This window comes from Anas acuta, chromosome 22, assembly GCF_963932015.1.
Source record: "Anas acuta chromosome 22, bAnaAcu1.1, whole genome shotgun sequence".
Taxonomy (NCBI): domain Eukaryota; kingdom Metazoa; phylum Chordata; class Aves; order Anseriformes; family Anatidae; genus Anas; species Anas acuta.
Genome location: NC_089000.1, coordinates 1,282,844 through 1,306,036, shown reverse-complemented (window position 1 = coordinate 1,306,036; position 23,193 = coordinate 1,282,844). Strand labels below are relative to the sequence as shown.

General features: G+C 55.4%; 2 protein-coding genes across 2 annotated transcripts; both read right to left on the bottom strand.

Moving 5' to 3' along the window:
• Positions 1–102: 102 nt before the first annotated feature.
• LOC137843235 (protein-arginine deiminase type-3-like) lies at positions 103–6,320 on the bottom strand. The gene is made up of 16 exons (XM_068658256.1): positions 5,939–6,320; positions 4,440–4,620; positions 4,296–4,368; positions 4,158–4,219; positions 3,965–4,082; positions 3,753–3,878; positions 3,313–3,491; positions 3,130–3,233; positions 2,942–3,053; positions 2,748–2,855; positions 2,252–2,400; positions 2,034–2,178; positions 1,853–1,946; positions 1,683–1,762; positions 1,275–1,403; positions 103–1,178 (listed from the first exon to the last, which is right to left on the bottom strand). The coding sequence occupies exons 1-16, from the start codon at positions 6,028–6,030 to the stop codon at positions 945–947; spliced, it is 1,986 nt and encodes a 661-aa protein (XP_068514357.1). The 5' UTR covers positions 6,031–6,320; the 3' UTR covers positions 103–944.
• Positions 6,321–7,475: 1,155 nt separating this feature from the next.
• LOC137843342 (protein-arginine deiminase type-1-like) lies at positions 7,476–18,073 on the bottom strand. The gene is made up of 16 exons (XM_068658470.1): positions 17,864–18,073; positions 15,783–15,957; positions 15,253–15,322; positions 13,852–13,913; positions 13,003–13,120; positions 12,447–12,572; positions 11,624–11,799; positions 11,433–11,536; positions 11,014–11,137; positions 10,209–10,316; positions 9,967–10,118; positions 8,757–8,901; positions 8,349–8,442; positions 8,189–8,268; positions 7,910–8,035; positions 7,476–7,798 (listed from the first exon to the last, which is right to left on the bottom strand). Exons 1-16 carry the CDS (start codon positions 17,953–17,955, stop codon positions 7,565–7,567), a joined length of 1,986 nt encoding a protein of 661 aa, XP_068514571.1. The 5' UTR covers positions 17,956–18,073; the 3' UTR covers positions 7,476–7,564.
• Between the last annotated feature and the right edge of the window lie 5,120 nt (positions 18,074–23,193).

Here is a 23,193-nt window from a genome sequence, read left to right as displayed (position 1 = left end):
ACACCCCAGTCCCAAATATTTGGCTGGGAGCAGCACCCTGCCCTGGCATCTCCCCTCCTTTCTGCCTGCCCCCTTTTTCTTTGTTTTTTTAACCAGAAGGGACGGGGATACTCAATGCAACACGGGCCCTGCCCCAGTATCACCAAAAGCAAATCCGCAGCCGTTAGAGGGCACCATCCTGCTGCTGACACGGTGCTCAGCCCCAAAATAGCTCTCCACTATCTCCCTGGGATTTTGCAAGCAAAAAGCAGTGTGTGCAAATGTGTGCATGTATGTGGGTTTGTGCATGCGTGCATTTATTTTTGTGCATGCGTTTCTTTGTGTGCATTTGTCCACGCAGGTATTTTTGTCTGTACTCTTGTCCACGCACTTGTTTTTGGGCACGCATCTGTGCATTTTTTTTTCCATGCATGTGTACGTGTGCTTACATGGGTGCTTGTGTGCATGTATTTTGTGTACATGCGCGTGTGTTAGGCATTCATATTTTTGGTGCGTTCGTGTATATTTTATGAGCCTGCAAGTGCATTTTTGTGCATGCATGTATGGGGACTTTTTCTGCACACATCCACATCCCTTTTCCAACACACACCACTGCAGCAGGACTGCATAATCCCACCAAACTCTTTCCTGCACCCTTTAGATAGGTCTTCGATTCCTGTGCCGGGAGAGCAATGCCAATGTCCCACCACCTGCTGTCAGCCCACAGCATCGTGCCAAGAGCACCACAGAGTCCAAAAAAAAATAAATACAAAAAAAAAATCACCCCATTTACAGCAAAACTTCAAGCCTGAGCACCCAGGAAGAGGCAGGAAGCTGGGAGCAAGCCGCAGCCCTGGTTTTATTTTCAACAGGGAGCTGTGGGGGGGGCGGCCACCGCTGCTGAAGGCACTTGCAGGAATGGGGAGAAGGATTTGGGGGCAAAAAAGGAGGAAAGCCGGGGTGGCTCAGAGCACCATGCGCCACCACTTGAAGGCGAAGGGCTTGCGGCGGACGTTGGTGCCGCAGTGGACCTCTCCGGAGAGGACGTGGTAGGAGTAGTAGTCGTTGATGAAGGTGCAGGAGAGCCCCAGGGGTTCGAGCAGCGCCCGCACGCGCTCCTCCAGGCAGCACTGCCCGGCCACCAGTGGCCCAAAAGGTTTGGGGATGCCCAGGTGCCTGCCCAGCACCAGCATGTTCACCTGCGGATGGATGGATGGATGCCAGTGTGCAACCCTAAATCCACAGCGAGCCCTCCCTACCCCCCTCCCCAAAGCATCCCTGCAGCTTTGTGTTACCATGTCAGGGAAAAACGCGTTGGCGCGGGCTTGCTCGTTGCCTTGGAAGAGCTGGGGGATGTCGATGATGTCCTGCTCGGCCAGCCCCAGCTCCCGCTTCAGGATGTCCCGGTTCCAGCTGATGCAGTTCTGCCAGGGAGTGGTGAGGGGGTTGGGGGGGGGTCTGGGGGGCTCGGGGGGCAGGGAGTGAGGGCGAGGGGTGATGGGGAGAGAGGGAGGGGTGGGGGAGTGGGGGGACAGCGTTGGGATGGGGATGGAGACACAAGAAATTGGGAGAGGAACAGATGGACGGACAGAAGGATGGGGAGGTGGGGAGATGGACAGAGGGACAGGGAGGTGGATGGGGAAAAGAGGGGCAGTGGGGCAGGCAGGGGGGGTGCAGGGCATCTCCCCGCTCCCCTTCCTCACCTGCGCGTAGCTGTTGAATTTCCGGAGCGCTTCGTTAGCCAGGATCTCGTTGATGGTTGGCTTGGGCACCGCCTGCAGCCCTGCAGCACAGAGGGGGAGCAGTCCCTCACCCTATGCTGGGAGGACACATGGCAGGGGGGGGGCTGGCGGGGGTCCCCCAGCTTCCCTACCCTGAAACATCGCTGCCTCCCCAAAACCTTGCTCCTGCTTCTCCTTGAAGAGTTGGTAGCAGGCGCTGGGGCTGGCCAGGAGCAGCCGAAAACCCTGGGGATGGAGAGGGGTGATTTGGGGGCAGCGGTGCAGATTTGGGGCCGCACCCTACAAAATGCACCCCAAGCAAGGGCTGCCCACCTTCCGATCAGGGGCGGGGACGAAGCTGAGGAATTCATCGACGTGCCCGACGTGGAGCCAGTCGGAGTAGAGCTCCACGGGTGCTTGCACCCGCTGCGCAAAGAGGAAATCCCGCACGGCCCTGGCCATCCGCCGGCCGCCGAACCTGGGGGGGTGACAGCCCCAGGGTGAGGGGCACCTCTCGGCGGCGTACCCCAAAAAAAACCCAAGCCCCTCACCTGGGGAAGCTGCTGCCGATCAGGATGCGTCCCAGCGGGTACTCCTTGCCCCCCACCGTCACCGGCGGGCTGACCTCCAGGTTGCCGAAGGAGTCGAGGCTGGAGGCGTCCTTCTGCACGTCCCGAGCCACGTAGCCGAAATCAGGGCCCTTGGGGGTGGAAAAAGCAAGGATGGCTTTAAAAGCCCTTCTCAGGGATGCCAAAACCCCAAAGCACAACACCTGTTTGCCAAATGTGCCTGCTGACTCAGCTAATCCTCTTCCCATAAATGCAAAAAAAAAAAAGAGAGGTATCCATTATAGAGGCACGGATTCATCAAGGTTGGAAAAGACCTTCCAGATCATCACATCCAACCATCAGCCTGCCCTACTGAGTCCCACCACTAAGCCATGGTGATTTATCATCATCATCATCCTCTTGCAGACTGCCTCAGTGCAGTGCAATGCCTCACTAATGCCAAGAATGTAGGTGGATGCAGAACACGTCCCGTGCGTACCAGGATGCTCTTGACGGGGAAATCCTTCAGCCCTAGGTCACGGGGTGAGTCGAAGACCACAGGGAACGTCTTATGGGGGGCTTGCACATAGCCAAATTCAACCTCATCCTGCGGAGGCAGTAGAGAAGAGGGGGGAGCCCCGTGGAGCTGCAGGGCTGCACCCCAGGGGGGTCTCAGCCCCCTTGTGCACCCACCTGGATCCAGCGGTCGTTGCGGTTCTCCAGCAGTGGGCAGATGGTCACGGGGCACTTGGCTTCCTCGGCCAGGGCACTGACGGCCGCCACGAAGTCCTCGTTGTCCTCCACACTGGGAAGTGAAGCAGCACAGAGCTGAGGATGCGGTGGAGCCGGGCAGGATGCGGCCACCTCGTGCTGCCACCCACCTGCACACGAAGACCTCCAGCGGTGCCAGGGTGTTGGGCGTCATGATCCAAGGAGCCACGCGGAAAACCACCGTGTCCGTGAAGATCGGCATCTCCAGCAAGCCCTGCAAGGACGAGGGGACACAAGGATGGGCCATCGCTCCCTTCTTTGTGTGTAAAACCCATCCCGATTTATGGCGTTACCTTCTCGGGGCTCTCCAGCAGCGTGACGTGGAAGGACACCAGCCCCGAAAAGCTGGCGTCGGGGAAGGAGAGCCCCTCCACGAAGAAGATGCTCTCCTCCTGGTGCCGGCTGGGCTTCACGGCGTAGGCGAGCTTCTGACCCCCCAGCACGTGCTTGTACTCCTCCAGCGAGACGCTGTCTGCAGACACAAGCAACATCCTTGAGAGCCCACCCTCAACCTGCAGGGTTTCACCTCCTCTTCTTCGCTTAAAGCCTTGCGACGGGGGCAGCTCGCCCCATGGCCACGGCATCGGGCATGCACTTGGAGCCTTGTGGCGAGCACAAAACCATCCGGCACCCTCACCAAAAGCATGCAAATGAGAGGTTTCTGCTCTCATTTTACCCCCACCCCATTAACAGGGGGGTCTCCGTGGCCCCCCGCCCTGGTGCCGGCACTCACTGCCGCCGTAGAAAACGCCGACTTTGTCAGCCTCGCCGAAATCCACGTGGAGGACAAGGCGGTGGCCGGTGAAGATGGTGCGGGGACCACGCGTGCGCAGCACCATCTGTGACATGTCCTTCAGGTCTAGGGTGACAGCGAGGACAAGTTGGGGAGGGAAGTCACGGAAAGCAAGGAGAAGCAGAAAAAGGGAGGCGGGCGTGCGGCGGTACCCTCGTAGGAGCGCACGGCGGTGTCGCTGTTATCCATCACCCCACTCTTGGGGTCGTCGCGGTCACAGTTCACCAGCAGGATGGCGCCGTGCCCGTCGGGACCCCACGTCCATGTGGCCTGGGGACAGCAAAGCGGGGCTGAGGACACCATCAGGGATAGCAATGGGGTCGGGGGCTGCAGTCCCCACGTTACCTTGTCCACCAGCGTCCTGCCCACCGACCCGCTGCGGCTGGTGTCGGCGTCCAGTGAGATGTCTGCGGGGACAGGGATGCTCATCGGGGCGGGCGCCGCAGTGACACCGTGTTTTAGGGACAAAGCAGCCCAACTTACCCACGCAGGTGAGGTACAGCATGGCTCTGCCCACCGGCACCCCGCTGGCCTCCCCAAAATAGGAAATCCTGACCTGCAACACAGCCGGCGAGCTCAGCGCCATCCGGAGAGGGGCCCCGATCCTCCCGGATGGCCGGCACCAACCTTTTCATCACCAACGTCTTTGCTGAGCGCCTCCATGGTCACCAGCACCTCGGTGCTGGGGGCCAGGGGCCAGCGGCCGACGCTGGAGGGCAGCTTCACGCTCTGCGTCTCGTGCACCACGTAGACCTTCACGCCCGGCGTCCCCTGCACGTGGAAGGCAACGGCATCTTTGGGCGCCGACCTGCGGGGGAGCGCAGCGGTGAGAGCCACGGGGGTGCTTTGGGCATTGCTGCACGCTGCAGGGATTGGTGTGCAGGTGTAACAAGTCCTGCAAGGTGCGACTGCAACAAACCCTGCAGAATGCAAAGAATCTGGCAACGTGCAGCAAATCCTGCAGTGTTTGGTTGCAACGAATCCTGCAAAATGCAGCAAGTCCTAATCAAAGCCGGCAGTGCCCAGCTGTGACAAATCCTGACATATTCAATTGCAACAAGTGCTGCAAACTGCAACGAGTCCTGCAATATTCAACTGTGACAAATGCAACAAAAACCTGCAATGTGCAACAGCAGCAAATCCTGCAGCGTTCAGTTGTGGCAAATCCCGCCGTATGCAATTGCAACAAATCCTGCCCAATGCCACCAGTGCTGCAATATTCTTTTATATTCAACTGCAACAAAAGCTCGGAGCATTTTTATTATTAATATTTTTGCATGGGGTCTCCCAAACATTTGCATTTTGCCCCGCAGCAGCAAATACGTCCCTGTCGGAGCAAAGCAGAGTCATGAGAGTTGCAAGAACCAATTCGGGGCCGGGGGGAAGTGCCGGCGGCCAGGCAGGCTGCAGCCTGCATCGCCCGTGCCAGTGCAGAGGACATGGCCGGGGCAGGATCCATCCGCAGGGACCTGCTGAAGTGCTGTGAGGAGGGGGGAGAACCCCCCCTTCCTGCTGCTGCTGGTGCCCATGGGTCAGCAGCCGCGTTTTGGGCAGCGCGGAGATGCACGAAGCAATAGAAAAAGCAGAACCAAACCAAGTTGGAAAACAAAAAAAAGCAAAACTTGCTGCTGGAAAGAACTTGAAACTGGGCTGGGGCCAGCAAAGCTGGTAAAAGACACGGATGGCTGGAGGTAACGCCCCGGTGAGCAGTGCCTCCAGAGTTTAACTCTCTGGACTCCCCTGAACACGGGAATCGTTCTACTTCACCCCAATTTTTGGGCGAAGGAGCCCCTGCCATGGGATGCTCAAGCGAGGAAGAGAAGTGCAGCTGGATGCATCACCCTGGGGGGTTTTGCACCCAAAAGCTCTTTCTCCTTGGTGTTTGCAAACTCCTCTTGTGCATCCCGAGCACTGTGCAGCCGCCACGGGCACTGGTGGTGCAATCCCACCCTACAGCGAGCACCGGTGGGCGCAATCCCCTTCCTTCAGAGGCTGAGAGCCCCTGGGGAGCCCACCCGGCGCAGCCCACCCACCGCTATTTTTACCCTCTCCTCACCTAATCCAGCCTTTAATTCCTCCAGGAGGAGGGGGAAAAATAAGCCAAAAGCAGGTTTTTGGACACTTACCCCAGGACGTCGAGGGAGAGCTCGGTGCCCAGCACGCAGACGGTGCTGGTGGGGCGCTGGGTGCAGAGGTGGACACGGCGCTGCTGGGCCATGCCGGCGGCACCGGGCACCCTTGGGTGCTGTGACGGGCGGCACGAGGGGATTATAAAGCCTGGCCGCGGGGAGGGGATTAACCAAAGCCTGGCCTGATCCCACCTCTGGGCTGTCAGCTGGGTGCGCACTGCTGAGCCTTCCAGCGACAAAGCATGAATCAGCGGCAGGGGAACGCACCCCGAGAACGCCCCCAGCCTCTGCTTTCTCCCAAACGGTGCTTTTTTTCCCCAACATAACAAAGAAATGCTGCCACCCTGGAGAACCCCACGCCATGAAATATTCAGTGCGACACCAGAGCTGAGCTGGTGGTGTGCCAGCACAGGGCTCAGAGGGGTTTTATTTCCCGGTGCCGCCGCCACACGCTCCTCCCAGGGCTCCTCGCACAGACAACAATGAAAGGTTTTTCTTTTCCCAGCTGGGAAAAATCAACAAAACTGCTTTAATGCTTCTGGTTTTTGGGTGCAACCTCGGCGCTTCGCCCATCCATTGCACAGGATGGCAGCCGGGACGTCACCTGCAGCAGGGACAGCAAAACCCGCTGCCGTTTGGCCCGTCTTTGTTTTAATTAAAATCCTCTTTGGGGCGTAGGAGAGGCCTTTGTTGATGCACCTGTCCCCCTCCAACTCACAGCATTGTGGGGGTCACGCGCTGCTGAAATTCAATATTTCTCCTCTGTGCTGGGGCTGGGGAAGTTGGGAAACTCAGCCAAGCCCCATCCATGGGGAAAATCGGGTTAGAGGGACAAGAAATCACCTTTTTTTCCAAAACCAGGGCCCTGAAACGGGACGCGTGACCCTCTTGGTGCTTTGCACCATGTATCACAGCCTGAAAATTGCCCCATGAAAGTGTTTTTAGCCCCACAATAGCTGCCAGGTCAGCACTGCTACGTGCCGGAGCCGCTCGGGGCCGGTTTTGGTTCCTGCTGCCACTTCCTGCTGGCCCAGACCACGGGCACAAACACGGCACGGGGCAGCGCCGCGGCTGCTCGCAAAGAAAACACGGAGAGGAACAGAGGAGGGAGCAGCTGCAAAAGGGGACGGGGTCAGGTGCATGGAAGGGTTGGTGCACCAGCAGGAGGATGTTTACGGAGCTGTTGCAATGGGTAAACGTAAAGGGGAAAAAGAAATGCGCTCATGGGCATCTGGGAAATGCTTTGTGCAAGCATCGGGCTTCACCTGTGTGCTGCACGGGGTAAGAGGTGTCCCAACAAATGGGAGGGGATTTTGGGGCTGATCTGGGGAGTCTGGGGGGTGATTCACTGTGAAGCTGGGACAAGGGGCTGTAGGATAGGTGAGATGGGGTCCCAGCCCCCAAGGCAGCATGATGTTTGCTGCCTCGCATGCAGCACGCTCACAACATAACATTTCTGATAACAAAACCAGCTTCCCAGCTTTTTCAACCAAGCTGAGACAGGACGGGCCGCGAGGAAATGCTGCACCTCGGTGCTCATATCGGCAAAACACTTTATTTTGAGATGCTCCAAATCCACCCTCATCCACCATCGGGACGGACCGGAGCCCCTGCCCAGCCACTTCAGGGCACCACGTGCCACCACTTGGCGGCTAGGGGCTTGCGGCGGACGTTGGTGCCGCAGTGGACGTCACCGGAGAGGACGTGGTAGGAGAAGTAGTCATTGATGAAGGTGCAGGAGAGCCCCAGGGGCTCGAGCAGCGCCCGCACGCGCTCCTCCAGGCAGCACTGCCCGGCCACCAGTGGCCCAAAGGGCTTGGGGATGCCCAGGTGCCTGCCCAGCACCAGCATGTTCACCTGCGGATGGACCAAAAAAGCATTTTTTTTTCACCCAAAAGGTGAAAAAGGAGGGCGTGGAAGGGAGGAGGCGGTGGGGAGGGAGTAGAAGGGGCACTGCGGGGGTATCACCATGTCTGGGAAGTAGGCGTCCGCGCGGGAGCCATTCAGGATGAAGAGCTGGGGGATGTCGATGATGTCCTGCTCGCTCAGCCCCAGCTCCTGCTTCAGGAGGTCGCGGTTCCAGTCGATGCAGCGCTGCAGAGAGCAGGGACCCTGATTTGCCTCCCCAAACCCCACACACCCACAACCCCCCCCCCGTGGACCCTATTGCGGCCCCTGCCCCGTGCGAGCCACGTGCGAGCAGAGGCGCTCCCCAAATCCACCCCTGGCTACAAAACCCCCACGCACCTGCACGTGCCTGTTGTCGTTCCTCAGCCCCTCATCTGCCAGGATGTCATCGATGCTCCTCCGCTCGGTGCCCGACATCCCTGCACGGGGACGGCAGCGCCGCGGTGAGGGACGCCGCCGGCACCCGCTGCCACCGGGGCGCCCTCGCCCACCGCCTTACCCACGAGCTGTGTGGCTTCGCCATGGCCCTGCCTCTGCTTCTCCTGGAAGAGCTTGTAGCAGGCGGTGGGGCTGGCCAACAGGAGCCGGAAACCCTGTGGGGGTGAGCCCAGAAGATTGGTGTGTTTTTTTCTTTTTTTCATGAAAAGAGGAGATTTTCTTGTTCCAGCCCATTCGTGCCCAAACCCAGCCCCAGGGGTTGCACGGGGCACTCAGCGTTTTCCAAGAAGCCAACCCAAAAGGAAGGAGATTCATGCACCGGGCTGGCCTTGCCTTTTGCTCAGAAGCCAAGTTGTTTTGTTGTGTTTTGTTTTTGTTTTTTTTTTTCTCTGCTGATTTGCCAAAATAAAGGGTTTTCTGCATCAGCAGCGGATGCCACACGCGACACTTGGGGATGCAGGGACGGTACCTTCCTGTCGTATGCGGGGACAAAGGTGAGGAACTCGTCCACGTGGCCCACGCTCAGCCACTCCGAGTAGATCTCCACCGGGGCTTGCACCTTCTGGGCGTAAAGGAAATCCCTGACCACCTTCGACATCCGCCGGCCGGAGGCCCTGGGGACAGAGAGAGGAGGAGGAGGAGGAGGAGACAGAGGCGATCGCACCCCTTGGCGAGATCTGTCCCCAAAACGCCCGACACAGAGGGGAGAAGTCACACCGGCGCATCCCATTTTGATGGGAAATGCCAGCATTTCTGCCCACTTGTAACCATTTCAGGAGGGAAGAGGTGGGAAATGGAGCAGATCCGACGGCCAAAGCGAATCATCGAATCCCAAACTCCCGCTAATCCGCTAACACAACGCATGGGGTGTACAGATGCATACATACAGATGTACCTCTACAAAGATAAATGCATATAACTGTACTGCTGCATAGATATATGCATATAGGGGTATACACACACACGTTTGCATATAAATGTAATGGTATATAAATAAATGCACACCTATCCGTATATATCTGTATGTGCATTACATTCTGCTTTGGCACATTCCCCCCTGAAATGGGCACAAGGTTTAATTCACCCCATCCTTGCGAGCCTCAAATCCCTCCCTACATTTTCTTAGACAGCCAGCAGCAGGCTGAGAAAACATTAATTAAAACCTCTTGTAATAAGAGATAATTATGGCCCCAGCGAGGCTGGGAAAATCCCATTTTCCCGTCCGGGTAAGCGAGGCACTGAGCGCTGCAGCAGCACAGCTTGCTCCGTTTGCTGTCCTGGCTCAAATCCTGTCCGGGCTCAGCCCTGTTGTTGTTTATCTGGATTAAGAGCCGCCTTTGTGCGGGCTTTGCAGGGTGCTGTTGTTCCCTGCCCACAGCTGCTGCCGAGGGCAGAGCAAAAACAATTTCCAGTTATTCAAGGTTTTACCCTTTTCTGAACTCCCTTGCTTTGCCTTTCAAGAAAAATAGGCACGGTGCTTAGGGTGCTGTAGGATCAGAGTGAAAGCACCAACATTTTGGGAGGGGGAAATAATCATAGCAGTGCACGAAGGATTTTGCACGGGGAGAAGGAACAGCAACGTGGTTTGCATGTGAAAATTGTGCTTTTGTGGGAGTTAGCCTGGGATTTTCCACTCGCTGCAGTCCCTCCCCACAGTTTTTGACGCTTTCCTGTCTCACCAGGGCAGGGGGCTGCCGATCAGGATGCGGCCCAGGGGGTACTCCTTGCCCCGCACCGTCACCGGCGGGCTCACATCCAGGTTGCCGAAGGAGTCGAGGCTGGAGGCCTCTTGTCCAGGGGGCTCGCGGGTCACGTAGCCAAAATCAGGGCCCTGGGAAAAGAGGGGAGCAGTGATGGGAGCTGCTGCCGGCCCCAAGAGAGGATTTTGGGGGAGAAAGGAGTTAGCAATGCCCTGCCGCACCAGGATCTTTTTAAAAGCAAAGTCCTTCAAGCCTCTGTTCCTGGGTGAGTCAAAGACCACGGGGAAGGTCTTGTGTGGTGCTTCCACGTAGCCGAACTCCAGCTCATCCTGTTGGGGAAAGAGAGGAGAAGGAGGAGGAGGAGGAAGGCTCCTGGGGGTGATAGCCATCTGGGCGAAGCATGAGGTGAGGGTGGAGCAGGAAACGGGGAGATCCTGGCACAACTCGGCTGTTGCCCAAACCCCAGAGCTCCCTGCTTGTGCCGGGGGGACCACGGGTGACGCCCTGCCCGCCACCGCGGCGCCGGGGACAGGTCCCCTCCACGTGAGCAATTCACAGCCACGAGGACCAGCAGAGCAGGGCTGGGGCTTGCTGGGGGAACATGTGGCCACCCACCCGCGTACCCGGCGTCCTGCCAGCGAGGCACCGCATGGTCACCCTTGCAACACCCTGTGGGTTCCCTCTTGCAAGGGATCCCTCTTGCAATGCCCCGTGGAGTCCCCCTTGCAATTCCCCACGAGGTTTGTCTTTCAATGGGATCCCTCTTGCAATGGGGTCCCTCTTGTAATGGGGTCCCTCTTGCAATGTCCCCAGGGCCCAGGCAACGCTCTTGTTGCCACCACCAGCAGCATTTCCCCATCTTTTAGCTCATGGTTGTCCAGTTCGTTTCTTAGCATCCATGTGTTTCCCCCGAGCAACGCAGCTCATCCCTCCCGGGGTGTCAGCAGTGGGGACAACACCCTGCGTGCCCCGTGAGCCCGTAAGAAGCACCAGAAGAGACGCGTATTACAAGCATCGAGGGATGACCTGGATCCAGCGGTCACTCCGGCTCTCGACCTCTGAGCAGATGGTCAGCTTGCAGTTGGCTTTCCTCAACAGGGCCTGGAGCTGCTCCAGAAAGACATCGTTGGAGTTTATGCCCCTCTTGATGCTGGAGGGAGAGGAAGGAGCAAAGGCTGTAAGGAGGGACCACAGAAGACCTCTCATCCCAACCACGCCGCGCATTTCTCATCCCTGGTGCACTGGGCAATAGCTGTGCACGAGGTTTGCTCTTGGAGAACGTCCTTCAACCTTCTCCTTGGGGATGCAATGAGCGCAGCGGTGCCAGAGGGGTACCAACAGCAACATTAGGCTCCAGTACGGCATGCGTAAAACAAGGAAGGGTCAAAAGCTTCTCCTTGGAGAGTCCCCAAGCCTGGGGAGTGATGGGGTGCCATCCCTCCTACCTGCAGACAAAAACCTCCAGAGGCTGCTGGGTGTTGGGCGTCATTATCCAGGGTGCCATGCGGAAAACCACTGTATCCGTGAAAATCGGGGTGCCCGGTGAATACTGCAAGAGGCAAAATGCTGGAGAACAGCAGTCGAAAACCCCAGCAGGTGCTTTGCATGGGACAGGGACGGGGCAGACCCCACGTACCTTATGGGGGACCTCCAGTAAGCTGACGCTGAAGGAAACCAACCCGGAGAAGCCCGCATCAGGGAAAGCCAACCCTTCCACGTAGAAGGTGTTTTCTCCGCTGCCGACACGGTCTAGCACATAGGAGAGCTTACCCGGCCCCAGCACGGGTTTGTACTGGGGGTGTGAGTCACTCCCTGCAGAAACACCGAAATAGCCAGCCCGGCACGGGGCGGCCACCCCATCCAGAGGGCTGGAAAGAGGCACCAGCGAGGAGGTGGCTGATGCCAGCGTGGTTTGCAGAGGAGCGGGTGTGCCTGCTCTTCTCTGGGGAACACACTTGATCTGCTTGTACAAAGAGGACTCTATGCCCTCAGGTCAAACCCTTTCAAGGTGCGTGTCTCAAGTTAAGCATCTAATGATATACTTGGCTCCTCTGACCTGATTTTCGGCAGGGAACTGCTGGGATCCACCAACCGGGGTGTTCAAAGGCAAAGTGCGCAGCCCGACGAGATGGGGCTGCTTTGGCGCCTGGGACTCTGCCTGCGCCGCAGAGGTACCAGCAGCCACTGGGGGGTTACCTGCCTGTGAAGCTCTCAAAACTTCAGCAATCCCACTCAACAGAGCTTCTTTTTTTAATTATTTTTTCCCTGTACAATTTTTAAGCTCCCCATATAGCCTCATCTTCTAAAAGTGCAGAGGAACTTTGGGGATAAACAAGTGTTCCTAGCAAGCGCTGGCACGCAGCCCTTATCCAGAGCGAGCAATAAAATAAAGGGTTTGCCCACCCCAGGGTCACGATGGGCTGGCCTGGATAGCTAGGAAGGGAGGAGGAAATACTCACGTATGGCATGGAAAACACGCACTTTGTCTGCGTCCGACTCGGGGACGTGCAGGACCAGCTGGTACTCAGCAAAGATATTGCTGGGACCTTGAGTCCGCAGCAGCATCACGGACATGTCCTGGAGGTCTACGGGGGGAAGGCAAAAAGGAGAGGGGATGTGGGGAGGTTTCCAGCCTCCAGCACTGCCTGTGCGCTTTGCTAATTATTCTCCACGCAGTCTCTGGTTGTGCATGGATTTATAGGGCAAACCTGATGGGATGACGCTTAGAGATTTTATAGAGATGTCCAGGAAAATAAAATGGGGAAGGAGATGTGGAAAAGAGCCAATTTCTGTTGCAATGGGGAACCAGGTAATGCTGTTGCTATCTCTAATTGCTCTGCTTACACTAGATAATATTTTTGCCACCCATTTCGCCATCGCCAGACACGTGAATGGCGCCTTAGACAGGAGAGAGAAGGATGGAGGTGCCGCAAGAGACAAAGCTCCCCGGTGTGACCTTACAGGTCCCCTGGTGCTGCGGATGACGCCCTACCTGCCCCGGTCCATATGTCCTACCTGCATTGGTCCGTATGTCCACCTGGCCGCTGTCTGTCCCCACCGCGCCGGGGCTGTCCCTGTCACAGTTGACCAGCAGCACAGCACCTTGCCCATCCGGACCCCACGTCCACTTGGCCTGGAGGAGAAGCACCCAACGGGGATGGGAGCAGAGCCAGCAAGATTTCTCCCTCCCAGCCTCCTCCCAGTAGTGGGTGGACTGGGAAAACCCTACAGCCACATCCATGCTCGGAGGAGATCCCACAAAGTGCACTCAGGGCTGGGGAGGAGAGGGCAGCAATGTTTTCAAGCCACCGAATTTCCTAACCTCAGCTTCCAGCCAGGTCAGCAAGGACTATTTCAAACAGATCTTATCTTCTAACGAGCCAGAGTATATCTGCCAGCCCTCATTTGAAAGAGAATATCCCATTTCTAGAAACGCATCTCATCTTGATGTACAATTTGTGCTGCTGATCTGGCTGCAGACAATTACCCGGGCGTAAGTGCTTGGGCATATGCAGATTTCTTGCCAAGGGGGTAAATCTCTTGCTGCTTGCAAAACTTGCAGATGAGTCATTTAGTGGCACGTTTCAAATCAAAAAAAAAAAAAAAAAAAAAAAAAAGTGTTTTCTTCTGTACTATCCCTGGGGCTGGACTGGAGAGGAAGGAGATTTTGGCACAGAATAAAAAAAAATAAAGTGTTTTCCTCCTCAATTAGAAGGCTGAGAACTTGCCACATTATTTTCCCTGTTTCAGACACCACCCAAATCCCTCTCCCTCCTGGAGATTTGCAGGGAAGAGGCTGCAAAGAGAAGCTCCCCGCATTTACCCTCCACGCTTCGCCCAAAGCCACGCAGCGTTTCTCATTACCTTGTCCTTCCCTTTGCTCCTCACTCTGCCATTACGGCTCACATCCACGTCCAGGGATATGTCTGAAACATCAGAGTGAGAAGGAAGCCGTCAGCATGGGAACAAGCTCTCGGGGACATTTTGGGCTCATCCCCGGTGCTAGCATTGAGTCACCCACAGCCAACCCCACCTTCATGTCCCAGCGTGGCTCCAGACCCAACGCTGCCAACAAAACACCACTAGAAGAGCAACCCAACAGCTTTTTTAAGGCTTTCCCCACTTGGTCTCCACCCGTCTTCTCCCGTCATGGGTCCCCCAGCAGGGACGTACCCACTTCACGGCATTTTTTTGTGGTTTCACCAATTGCGTGTTGACCATAGCACTTTTTCATGAGGCCTAAACATGACAAAGGCACGAAAGTGCCTTCACCATGGGTGAGTGGACACTGTATAATTGCTAGGGGTGATGTGAAGTTTGAGAAGGATTTCCCTTAGAGAGCTCTTCTGGGCCCAAACTGGAGGTCTGCCAGAGATCTCATCTATATCCTACATCAATCTGTGCAAAGCCTATCTTCAGACACATATCCACTGCGTTGGAGAGAAGGAGATATATACAGCAAAATGTGGGCGCTGGAGCAGATATTGGCCTTCTCCTTGATGCAGAGAGGAGCACATGGAGAAGCTGGGCCTGTAATTTTGGCAATGAAGTCCTAAATCTAAGCAAGCAAAGAGCTTTTGTAAGGTCAAAGCTCTGTGGACAGCGGTGGCCCTGGATGGCTCCAGTGGAGTCCATGGGATGTGGGAAACCATCAGCCTCTTCAGGGGCAATTTTGGCAGGCAAGTGCATGACTTGAGGACACAGGTCTGACTATCATGTGAGTGCTTCAGAAAATCCCAAATTTAGGGTAATTAATCCATCCAAGTGGAAGGCTCTGCATCCAGACTGGTTGTCTAGACTCCCTTTGTAGTCAGCAGAGGAAAATAGGCATTTCAAGGGAATGATTCATCTCATCCTAAACTCTTGAAATAGGTCAGACAACTACACTTTGGTGCCTATTCCTCTCCACCAGCTGCACCGGAGGTCGAGGAGGGGCTCGGCAGTGAAGGGTGGGTGACATGGTCATCTTTGGATTCCCTTCCATCAGCAAAATCATCTCAGCGGTCAGAGGAGGCTGCTTATTGCGTGCGTTGGGTGGGGACAGTGCCCAGCCTGCGTCTTTTTTGCACCATATAAGGCAGCACAATAACATTTTAATTGTTTCCCTCCTGCTTGTCAGCATAAGCCGTGAACACCCAAACCATCACTGCACATTGCAGATGGGCAGTCGGCACCCCCCAGTTACCTCCCAGCCCTTGAACCCAACGAGATTGCGGCGTCAGGAAGGGCTGGCCGCGTTGGGACAAGCGTTGCCATCATACGCACCTACGCAGGTGAGATACAACCAAGCCACCGAAAGCTCATTCTCTTCCCGTCCGTAGTATGAAATCTTAACCTGCGAAGACACCACCACGTCATGCCCCGTGTCCCGTCATGCTGAGTAGGTCTTCCCACTCGTTGGGTTGACCCGGCAATGCCATACAACAAGGTGTTGGAAGGTTCATCAAAGCTCTGCTCCTTTAATCATAGCTCAACCAAACAATTTCTGCATGCTTCAACGCAAAAACTGGTATAGAAAAAGCCAAGGCAAGACTATTTTTTTATTTTTTTTGGCCAGGCATGGAGTTTCTGACACTGGCTTTTGCAACCACTGTTATCTCTTTTTTAGGGCACAAAATGTCATCTCCTTCTCCTTCTTAGTTTCATTTTTCGTACACAATGGTTACACGGTTCTGTTTGGGTTTCTGAGCTTATTCTAAGGAAACACGGCTGATGTTAGCACTGCTTGGAAGTGCTCGAGTCTGCCTTGCTTTCCTGTAAATTTTGACTCCATTTTTCATAAAAAAGGAACTAACCTTATTGTCGTTGACGGTCTTGCTGGTGACATCGATGGTCACTACAACCTCTATATCAGGATCCAGCGGCCATCTGGAGTTAAACATGGGTTTTGTCATGGGGTTGTGGATGATGTGGACCGTAACTGCAGAGGTGGCATGGACATCAAATGACGTGGCACCTTTGGGGGTAGATCTGAAACAGAGCATGAGTTGTCTTTCCTGTTGTCCTCAGTGGACCCAAATAGTTAAACTTGGTTTCCTGGAATTAAAATCCAGCCTTAGCTGGGTTCCAGGGACTAAGAAACCATCTCCAGGTGACGAAATGTGTCGTCTGAATTTTACGAGTATTATCTCTGTGGCGTTGTTGAGCAAGCAGGGCTCCCACTGGAGCTCTGGCACGTCCGTCCGTGGTTAAGCCCAGATTGCACATCTCTGAAGCTGGGGCACCCAACCTCCTTCATTGACGGGAGGAAAAACCCCAAAACGTCAGCATCCCAGCACAAAACCCAGACCGAGAGCGGGACCACATTGGGCTGTCACCCATCGGGGAGCTGGTTCTTTGCTGTTGCATACCCTGACCTGAGAGATGCCCAAAGTGGAGCAGAACCCAAAGCCGAGCGTGGAGAGCCTGCACCCCACCTGTATGACATCCCTGGCCTTTGAAGTGCAGCCTACCTGCTCATTACAGCCCCGGCACCTCCGTCCGGGGTGCGCGAGTGCTCCAACCTGTCTGCCATCGGGAGCCAGCCTCCCCAGCCGCACGCGGAAAAGGGACAGGGTAGTAAATTTTAGCAGGGAGAAAAAAAGCGCAGAAGGGATTTATTCCCAGCGTTGCTCTTGGCATGGCAGCCCCAGATCCTGCAGTAGCTTGTATGGGGAGATTAAAGTATCATCTCGCTTGTCACCCCACGCGTTTACCAGTGTGCAACATTGCAAGACTACCTGAAGTCTACCTGCACGTTGTTGCATGCTATGACATCTCAAATTTGGGTCTATTCACCCTGATTTCACAGCCCTTGCTCCTCTGCATCACCCCACGGGGACACAAGCTTCTGCGAGATTCCCACCAAGTTCAGAAAACGAAATTTGGTTTTCTGAACAAAACCAAACCAAGCCATGGTCAAAGCTTGAAACATCCATGACTGAATTTCCCCCAGCATGGAGAGGGCTGTCGCTCCCACCAGTGCCCTGTGGGCATGAAGGGACTCCTATTTTTTTTGGCTCTGATGCTGAAAAAGCATCTGCCATACGTATTTTTGGACCAAAGCTCAGATTTGCTACCAAGGAGCCAAATCAGCCCGTGTCGGGACTTGGGCCCCATGCTTAAATGCTTGCTGTGACTTCAGATTGAGAAAAACAATGCAAATAACAGGGTTTTTGTATTCCCACCTGGCTGAAGGTAACAATGAAATGCTTTTGAGGGCAGCTGAGGCTGGGTCCAAGCCCCATCGGGGGGACGTCAGCACCTCCTGGCCCGGCTCCAACGCACAACCCAAATAATTGCACCGACTGGCTCAGCCTGTAGCCGCTATCATTATAAACGTGATTTATTAAATAATGACAATGTCACAGGAGGGTAAATACAGCCTCATATCTGGCCAATAAAGCAACCCCTGTGTTTAACGTCAGAAAAATCTCTTCTTGTTACGTCGCCTGTGCAAACCCGCTCGTGGATTTTTTCTGCCTGAGCCACACATTTGTTCTTTAACCCAGTTTAGCTCCGGACAAGTTGCTCATCTTGAATTGCTGTTGCTTAATGCTCTCGCAGCCAGAAATAGATCCCACTTAGCCGGGGTGTGCATGGGCTTTGCCTGCACATCGTCATTGCTCGGCTACGCTTCGACGCCTTGCTTTTGCTGGGGCCGACATCCCTCCTTCGGGCACACCTCCCCACGGGAGGCAGCGCCTGGAGCAGAGCTGGGGGCACGCGTCCCCCGTGCACCAAGCTTGGATGAAAACCATGCGTGCTCAGAGATCTTCCCCTTAACACCCATCGCTTACAAGCAAAGAGTAAATCCACCCAACACCTTTAGGCTCCCCCTAAAATCCATCATCCCTAGGGATGCTCGCCGGTGCCCTGACCCCCCCTCTAGCCTTACCGGTGGGTGTCAAGGAAGACCTCGGTGCCCAGCACGCAGACGCCGTAGCTGGCGCGGCTGGTGGACATCTTCACGACCTGGCGTTGGGGCATGGTGTGCCGTGGACGGCGGCCGCATGTGAAGGAAGCTGCTGCCTGGCTGCCCGGCTTTGTAGGTGAACCAGCATGACTGGATTAAAAGGCAGGGGAATTTAACTCCTCCTTCCTCCCTTCCCTCGATGACGGGGTGGACCAGGGACCCTGCCGTCTCCACCTCCACCACCCGCGAAGCTGCCGCCCCGCTCGCCAGATGCGGGCGATAAGGCAGCCCCCAGGGCCAGGCAGCAATTGCGGGGCCAGGGAGGGGGCACAGGGGGGCAGGACGGGGTGGGGATGCACAGCCCTGCCCTGGATGCTCAGCAGCCAGCCCTTTCGGGGCTCCTTCTCCCCTTTTTCCCTCACCTCCCTTACAGCTCCATATAAGGACTCCAAAGCTTTATGCATTAAACATTTCTACCCCTCCTGTTACGCAGGATGGTAGTTTAGGCTTATTATAATACACGGTATCATTAAAATGAAGCATTTTCTTTAAAACAACCCAAATTTTCCACGCGGGCTCTCTACAGGTGACTCACGGCCTCGGCTACCCCATTAGGGCAATGCCTGCAGAAGGCACTCACCGCTGCAGCAGCAAAAGGAAATGTTTGCTCAGGCTGGTCCTTCCCTTCATAACAACTCCTGATGAACGCCACGGACAGAAATGGGTGCAGGGAAAACTGGTTATTTGGCAAGCAGGGATGGGAAGAAAAAAGAAAGCCAAACAAGGCAAGAGGCTTTCCGCGGAAATTAGGGATTCTCAGGTGTTTTGTTTGGATGCGGCGTTTGGGGAATTGTTTTTTTTTTTTTTTAATGCGCGTGAAGCTCCCACGGGAAATGCCCCGGTCGCTGGAAGAAATGGCTTTCAGGAGATAGTCATCTCTCTCCAGGCGATCCCAGGAGACTTCGCTAGACGGCAAAGAGGAAAAGTGGGTGAGATGGATCTTGCTGCTCCTCTGGGAAGGAGCTTCGGGGCCAACCCGGGATGGAGGCGGCAGCAGCCCTGCATGTCCCACGGATGGAGACAAGAAGGGAGATGGGGAAACTCCATCACTGCTGGCCCAACACGCTGCCAACCCCGCTGTGGTTCATCCCGAATCTCGTTGCAACAGGGGCAGGGTGATACAGTGATGGCACAGTCCTCATTGCAGCAGGACCCCAAAAGAGCTGGGACAGGCTCAGCAGAGCGAGGAGGACTGGTCCCCACCATTGCACCGAGCTGCACGTCCTCTGCTGGGGGAGAGGCAAGCTGGGAGCCACCACCTGCACGCACCTTCCCCTGTGAGATCAAACCAGCGCCACGGCAGCTGCTTTAAACATCTCCGAGCAAGTCTACATTAAAGGGCTCCGACCTTAATTGCAGCAGCAAAGCAGCACCGTGTCTCGTACGCGAGCACAGCTTTAATAAGATCATGAGAGTTTGCTGGGGCGGGCAGGATGCTCGAGAGAGGGGAACACTAGCGGTGTTTCCAGCCTCTCCAAGATCTTGGCTTGGGATTTTAAGCAAAATTCTATGTGCTGAAACCCATCACGAGCCAAACTCACGATGTGCATAGATTTGCGAATCGTTTTGGCTCTTGAGACATCCTAGAGGAGGGTTTTAGGGGCTCACATGCCCCTAAAATTCATAAAGCTGCTGCCAAGCAGAATCACTGTGAGCTCCTTGCATCCCCCATGGAAGAATTCGCCTGTAAGTCTACCGAAGAAGATCATTATGTAAGGCTGCAAGTTGGATTTCCCACTTGCGGCCGCTGGTCGCGCTGGTTTAGACTGGGCACGGTGCTGAGCTTGCCTCCTGCTGTGATTTTGGCACCGCATCCTGCTCAGCTGGTTTGAGCCCTGTGCTGGACAGGGAACACACCTACATCCCCACGGGGTCATGCTGTTATGGTCTGTAATCTGGAAGCAGGCGGAGGATGGTGGTTTCTGGCTCCCAGCGCGCACCAGGGCTTCGGCACAGGGCTCCCGAGCGTGCTCTCCTCCCCACGCCGCGGCCACGCTTCTCCCCCCAAACCCGCCCCAGATCGCATCCATCAAGGAAGAAGCCACGAAGCTGAAACTTCATGCTTGTGTTGGGTTTGGTGCGGTGTTTTTATTTTTCCACACACAGACTCGGGTTTAGTCACGGCGCGTTTTTGACCAGGCACAGCAACGCTCGCTCCAGCCCCAAGCACCCCATCTTTGCTGGGTGGCAGCTACGTTCACCTCTTCTTCCTCCTCCACCTGCTATTAGCGCTGACATGCCCGTGCATAAGAAGAATTTCAGTTTTAAGCCATCTGGCCCATTCAGAGCTGAGTGTTTCTCCCTAATAACACCTTGTCCCGAGAGGCTGTCATTAAGGCTCCCTGTGCACAGTGGCTCAGAGAGGGGGGGCGAATTCAGCCCCTTCTGAGGGCACACGAACCCCCTGCGCCTCTCCGTCAGATCGAATTGCACATTGGCGAGCTTGGTTTTGGGTTTTTTCATTCCCCTCTCCCCCCAATGGGTCCTTTCAGGCCGTTTCCAGCCACGATGGGGCAAGACCCGACCCCCAGAACACCACAACAGCCCCGACCCCACGGGGCTTCCCTTCTCACCCATCCTGCGCCGCCACTCTGTCAAGGAAAGTTTGATAATCTCCCTAAGCCGGTAATTACACCTTATTTATTACTCTGCATGCGTAATTGCAGGCAGGAACTTTTAAGAGCCTTGTCAGCCTAATTACTTGCAACAGGGGAAGGCATCGAACCAGTTATCAAGTCCCGCTCCTGTTTGCATGAGGGTTTTTTGCTTCCTTCTGGTGCGGAGCCGTAATGCCGCACGGTGGAAGCATCCCGTGAGGCTGTGCTGAGGCTCTGCATCCCCTGTCCCGGCTGGTGAAGGGCAGGAGCATGGTTTGGACCAGAAAAAATGGTTTGAAAGCTGATAAAACCCAGCAGTACTCGATGATGCTGGCTCTACAAACACCTTCACCTGGGTGAGAAAGCAGCAAAAAGCCCCCTCCGTCCTTTCTTCTCCCCCAAAAGTGCCTTGTAAAACATGGAGGCTTCATCCCTGGCAATCCCAAAGCAGAGCACCCCATAAAACTGCCTCTGCCCCCAGGCTGGAGCCGTGCACGCGCCCTGGGCTCACCCTGCCCACGCTCTCCCCCAGCTTTGCATTAAACGCACTGCCCTATAAATCCACGCCCGCGTGTCCCCCCCGGGGAGAGCAACGCGGCCGTGGGTCGGCGCGGCTTCGCCCGAGCTCCTTCATCCTCCTCACTGGGTTGGTTTTGCCTCCTCGAAGCTGGCTGCTTCTTCCAAAATAAAGGCAGCGACGTGCCCCAGCAGCAGCGACAGCAGCGCCTCATGCCTCCGCTCGGCCGGGCACCTGTTTGCACCTCCTCAATGCAAAAGGTCAGCTCGAAAGGACGCCACGGGGGGATATTTCATGCTCCCCTCCTACTCCTTGCAGTCACACACGTGCCTGCAGGAAGGGACTGCAAAGCACCCAGCCAGGGCGAAGCGCACATGAGAACCCTCACGGAGCAGCTCCTGGGGTTGTTCACGAGCTCCGGCTTGGCTATCTGCTCCCGTCCCCCCAAATTAGGGCAGGCACAGATCCATCAGCGGCGGGGAGGATTACGCAGAGCAGTTCCTAATCTGATTTTTCAAAACCAGAGAACTCCTTTGACCAGATTAAGTATAGCTGCGAAACCACGAGCCTCCAGACATCAGCGTGCGCGTGCTTATATTTGCACACACGTCTCGTGATGCTTCACCGGGGCCGATCTCCCGCCCGATAGCACAGAGCAAAGCCTGCGTTGGGAACAGCACTGAGTGAGTTTGAGCTTCCAGTGCCTCTTGTGCAATGGGGACAGGCAGGTCCTCGCGCTTGTCCCCACGCAGGATGCGGGACTCCGTGAGTCTTCCAAAGGCTGCAGTAAGGTTGCAAAGACCACGGCAGGCTTGCAAAGAAGCCGCACAGCTTGCAAAGAACCCTAAAGCCTTCCAAAGAGCCATGGAGACTTCCAAAGACTCTGCATGGTTTCCAAAGATCCCAAGAAAACTGCAAAAAAAAAAACCCTAAGACGTTCAAGGACCCCCCAGAGACTTGCAAAGACCCCCAGAATATTTTGAAGATCCCCAAAGCCTTGCAAAGAACCCAAAAAACTTGCAAAGACTCCGCATAGTTTCCAAAGACTCCACACAGCTCGTAAAGACCACAGGAGGCTTTGAAAGATCCCACACGGCTTGCAAAGACCCCCAAAGCCTTGAAAAGACAGTGGGAACCTTGAAAAGACCCCAGAAGGCTTTCAAAGAATCCCAAAGCCTTGCAAAGACACTGCCCTGTTTTCAAAGACACCAGCAGGCTTGCAAAGACCCCCAAAGCCTAATAAAGACCCTACTTGAGTTCCAAAGACTCCAGAAAGCTCAGAAAGACCCCAGCCTCCTTCCAACTGATCCCTCAAAGACAAGAACCAGTGTGGCAGCATCCAAATCCCACTGGGAAATCAGCCCCTGCCTGCAACCCAGCCACCCTCCTCTCTTTTTGCCCCAGTCCAGGATTTTCCCCGCTTTGATGTTGCTGCAAGGTCCCACGGTGGTGTACCAAGCCCAAGCCAGAGCCACCCAAGAAAAACCACGAGCAGCAAGAAACGCTCCTGCTGACTTGAAAAACCTCAATTGATGGCGTGACCTTGGGAACCTTCTGCAAGATGGGAGGTGGTTGGGGTTGTTTTCTTCACAAGAAGGATTTAAGCAGCATTTCTTTTCCTTGCTGGCAGATGAAATACTAAATCCCCAAGTAAAGGAACTGGGAAGTGAAAATGGTATTAGAAAAGCTGCTTTGCTTATTTTCTTCTGAAACAGGGATTTTACACCTGTGTCTCCAGCACAGGGTCCCAGGAGAGCACGAGGAGCCGAGGCCATCCCATCCCACATGTTGCTTGCAGGGAAGGGATGTTTTTGGGGGGGAAAAAAAAGGAAGTCTCACATGGCGCAAAGCTGGTAAATGGAGCCTGCTTGTGCAAACATCGTGTGGCCTTGGTTTCTTTTTCCCAATTATTTCTCTCTCTGGTTCCTCTTTCACTGGTTTTTCTTACTGCTGGTGGTTTGAATAGACTGGAGTCGAACGGATGAGGGGAAAACCACGACGCTTTTCAGAAGAGGGAGCCTCTTCCAGCTGCTGGCAACTCAGCTCAGGTTGGGGCACCCAAACTGGGGGTCCCTTAATGCACCCCCCTGGGCTGGCTATGCACAGCAGCAGTGCTGCTCTGACCACGACAGCACAGC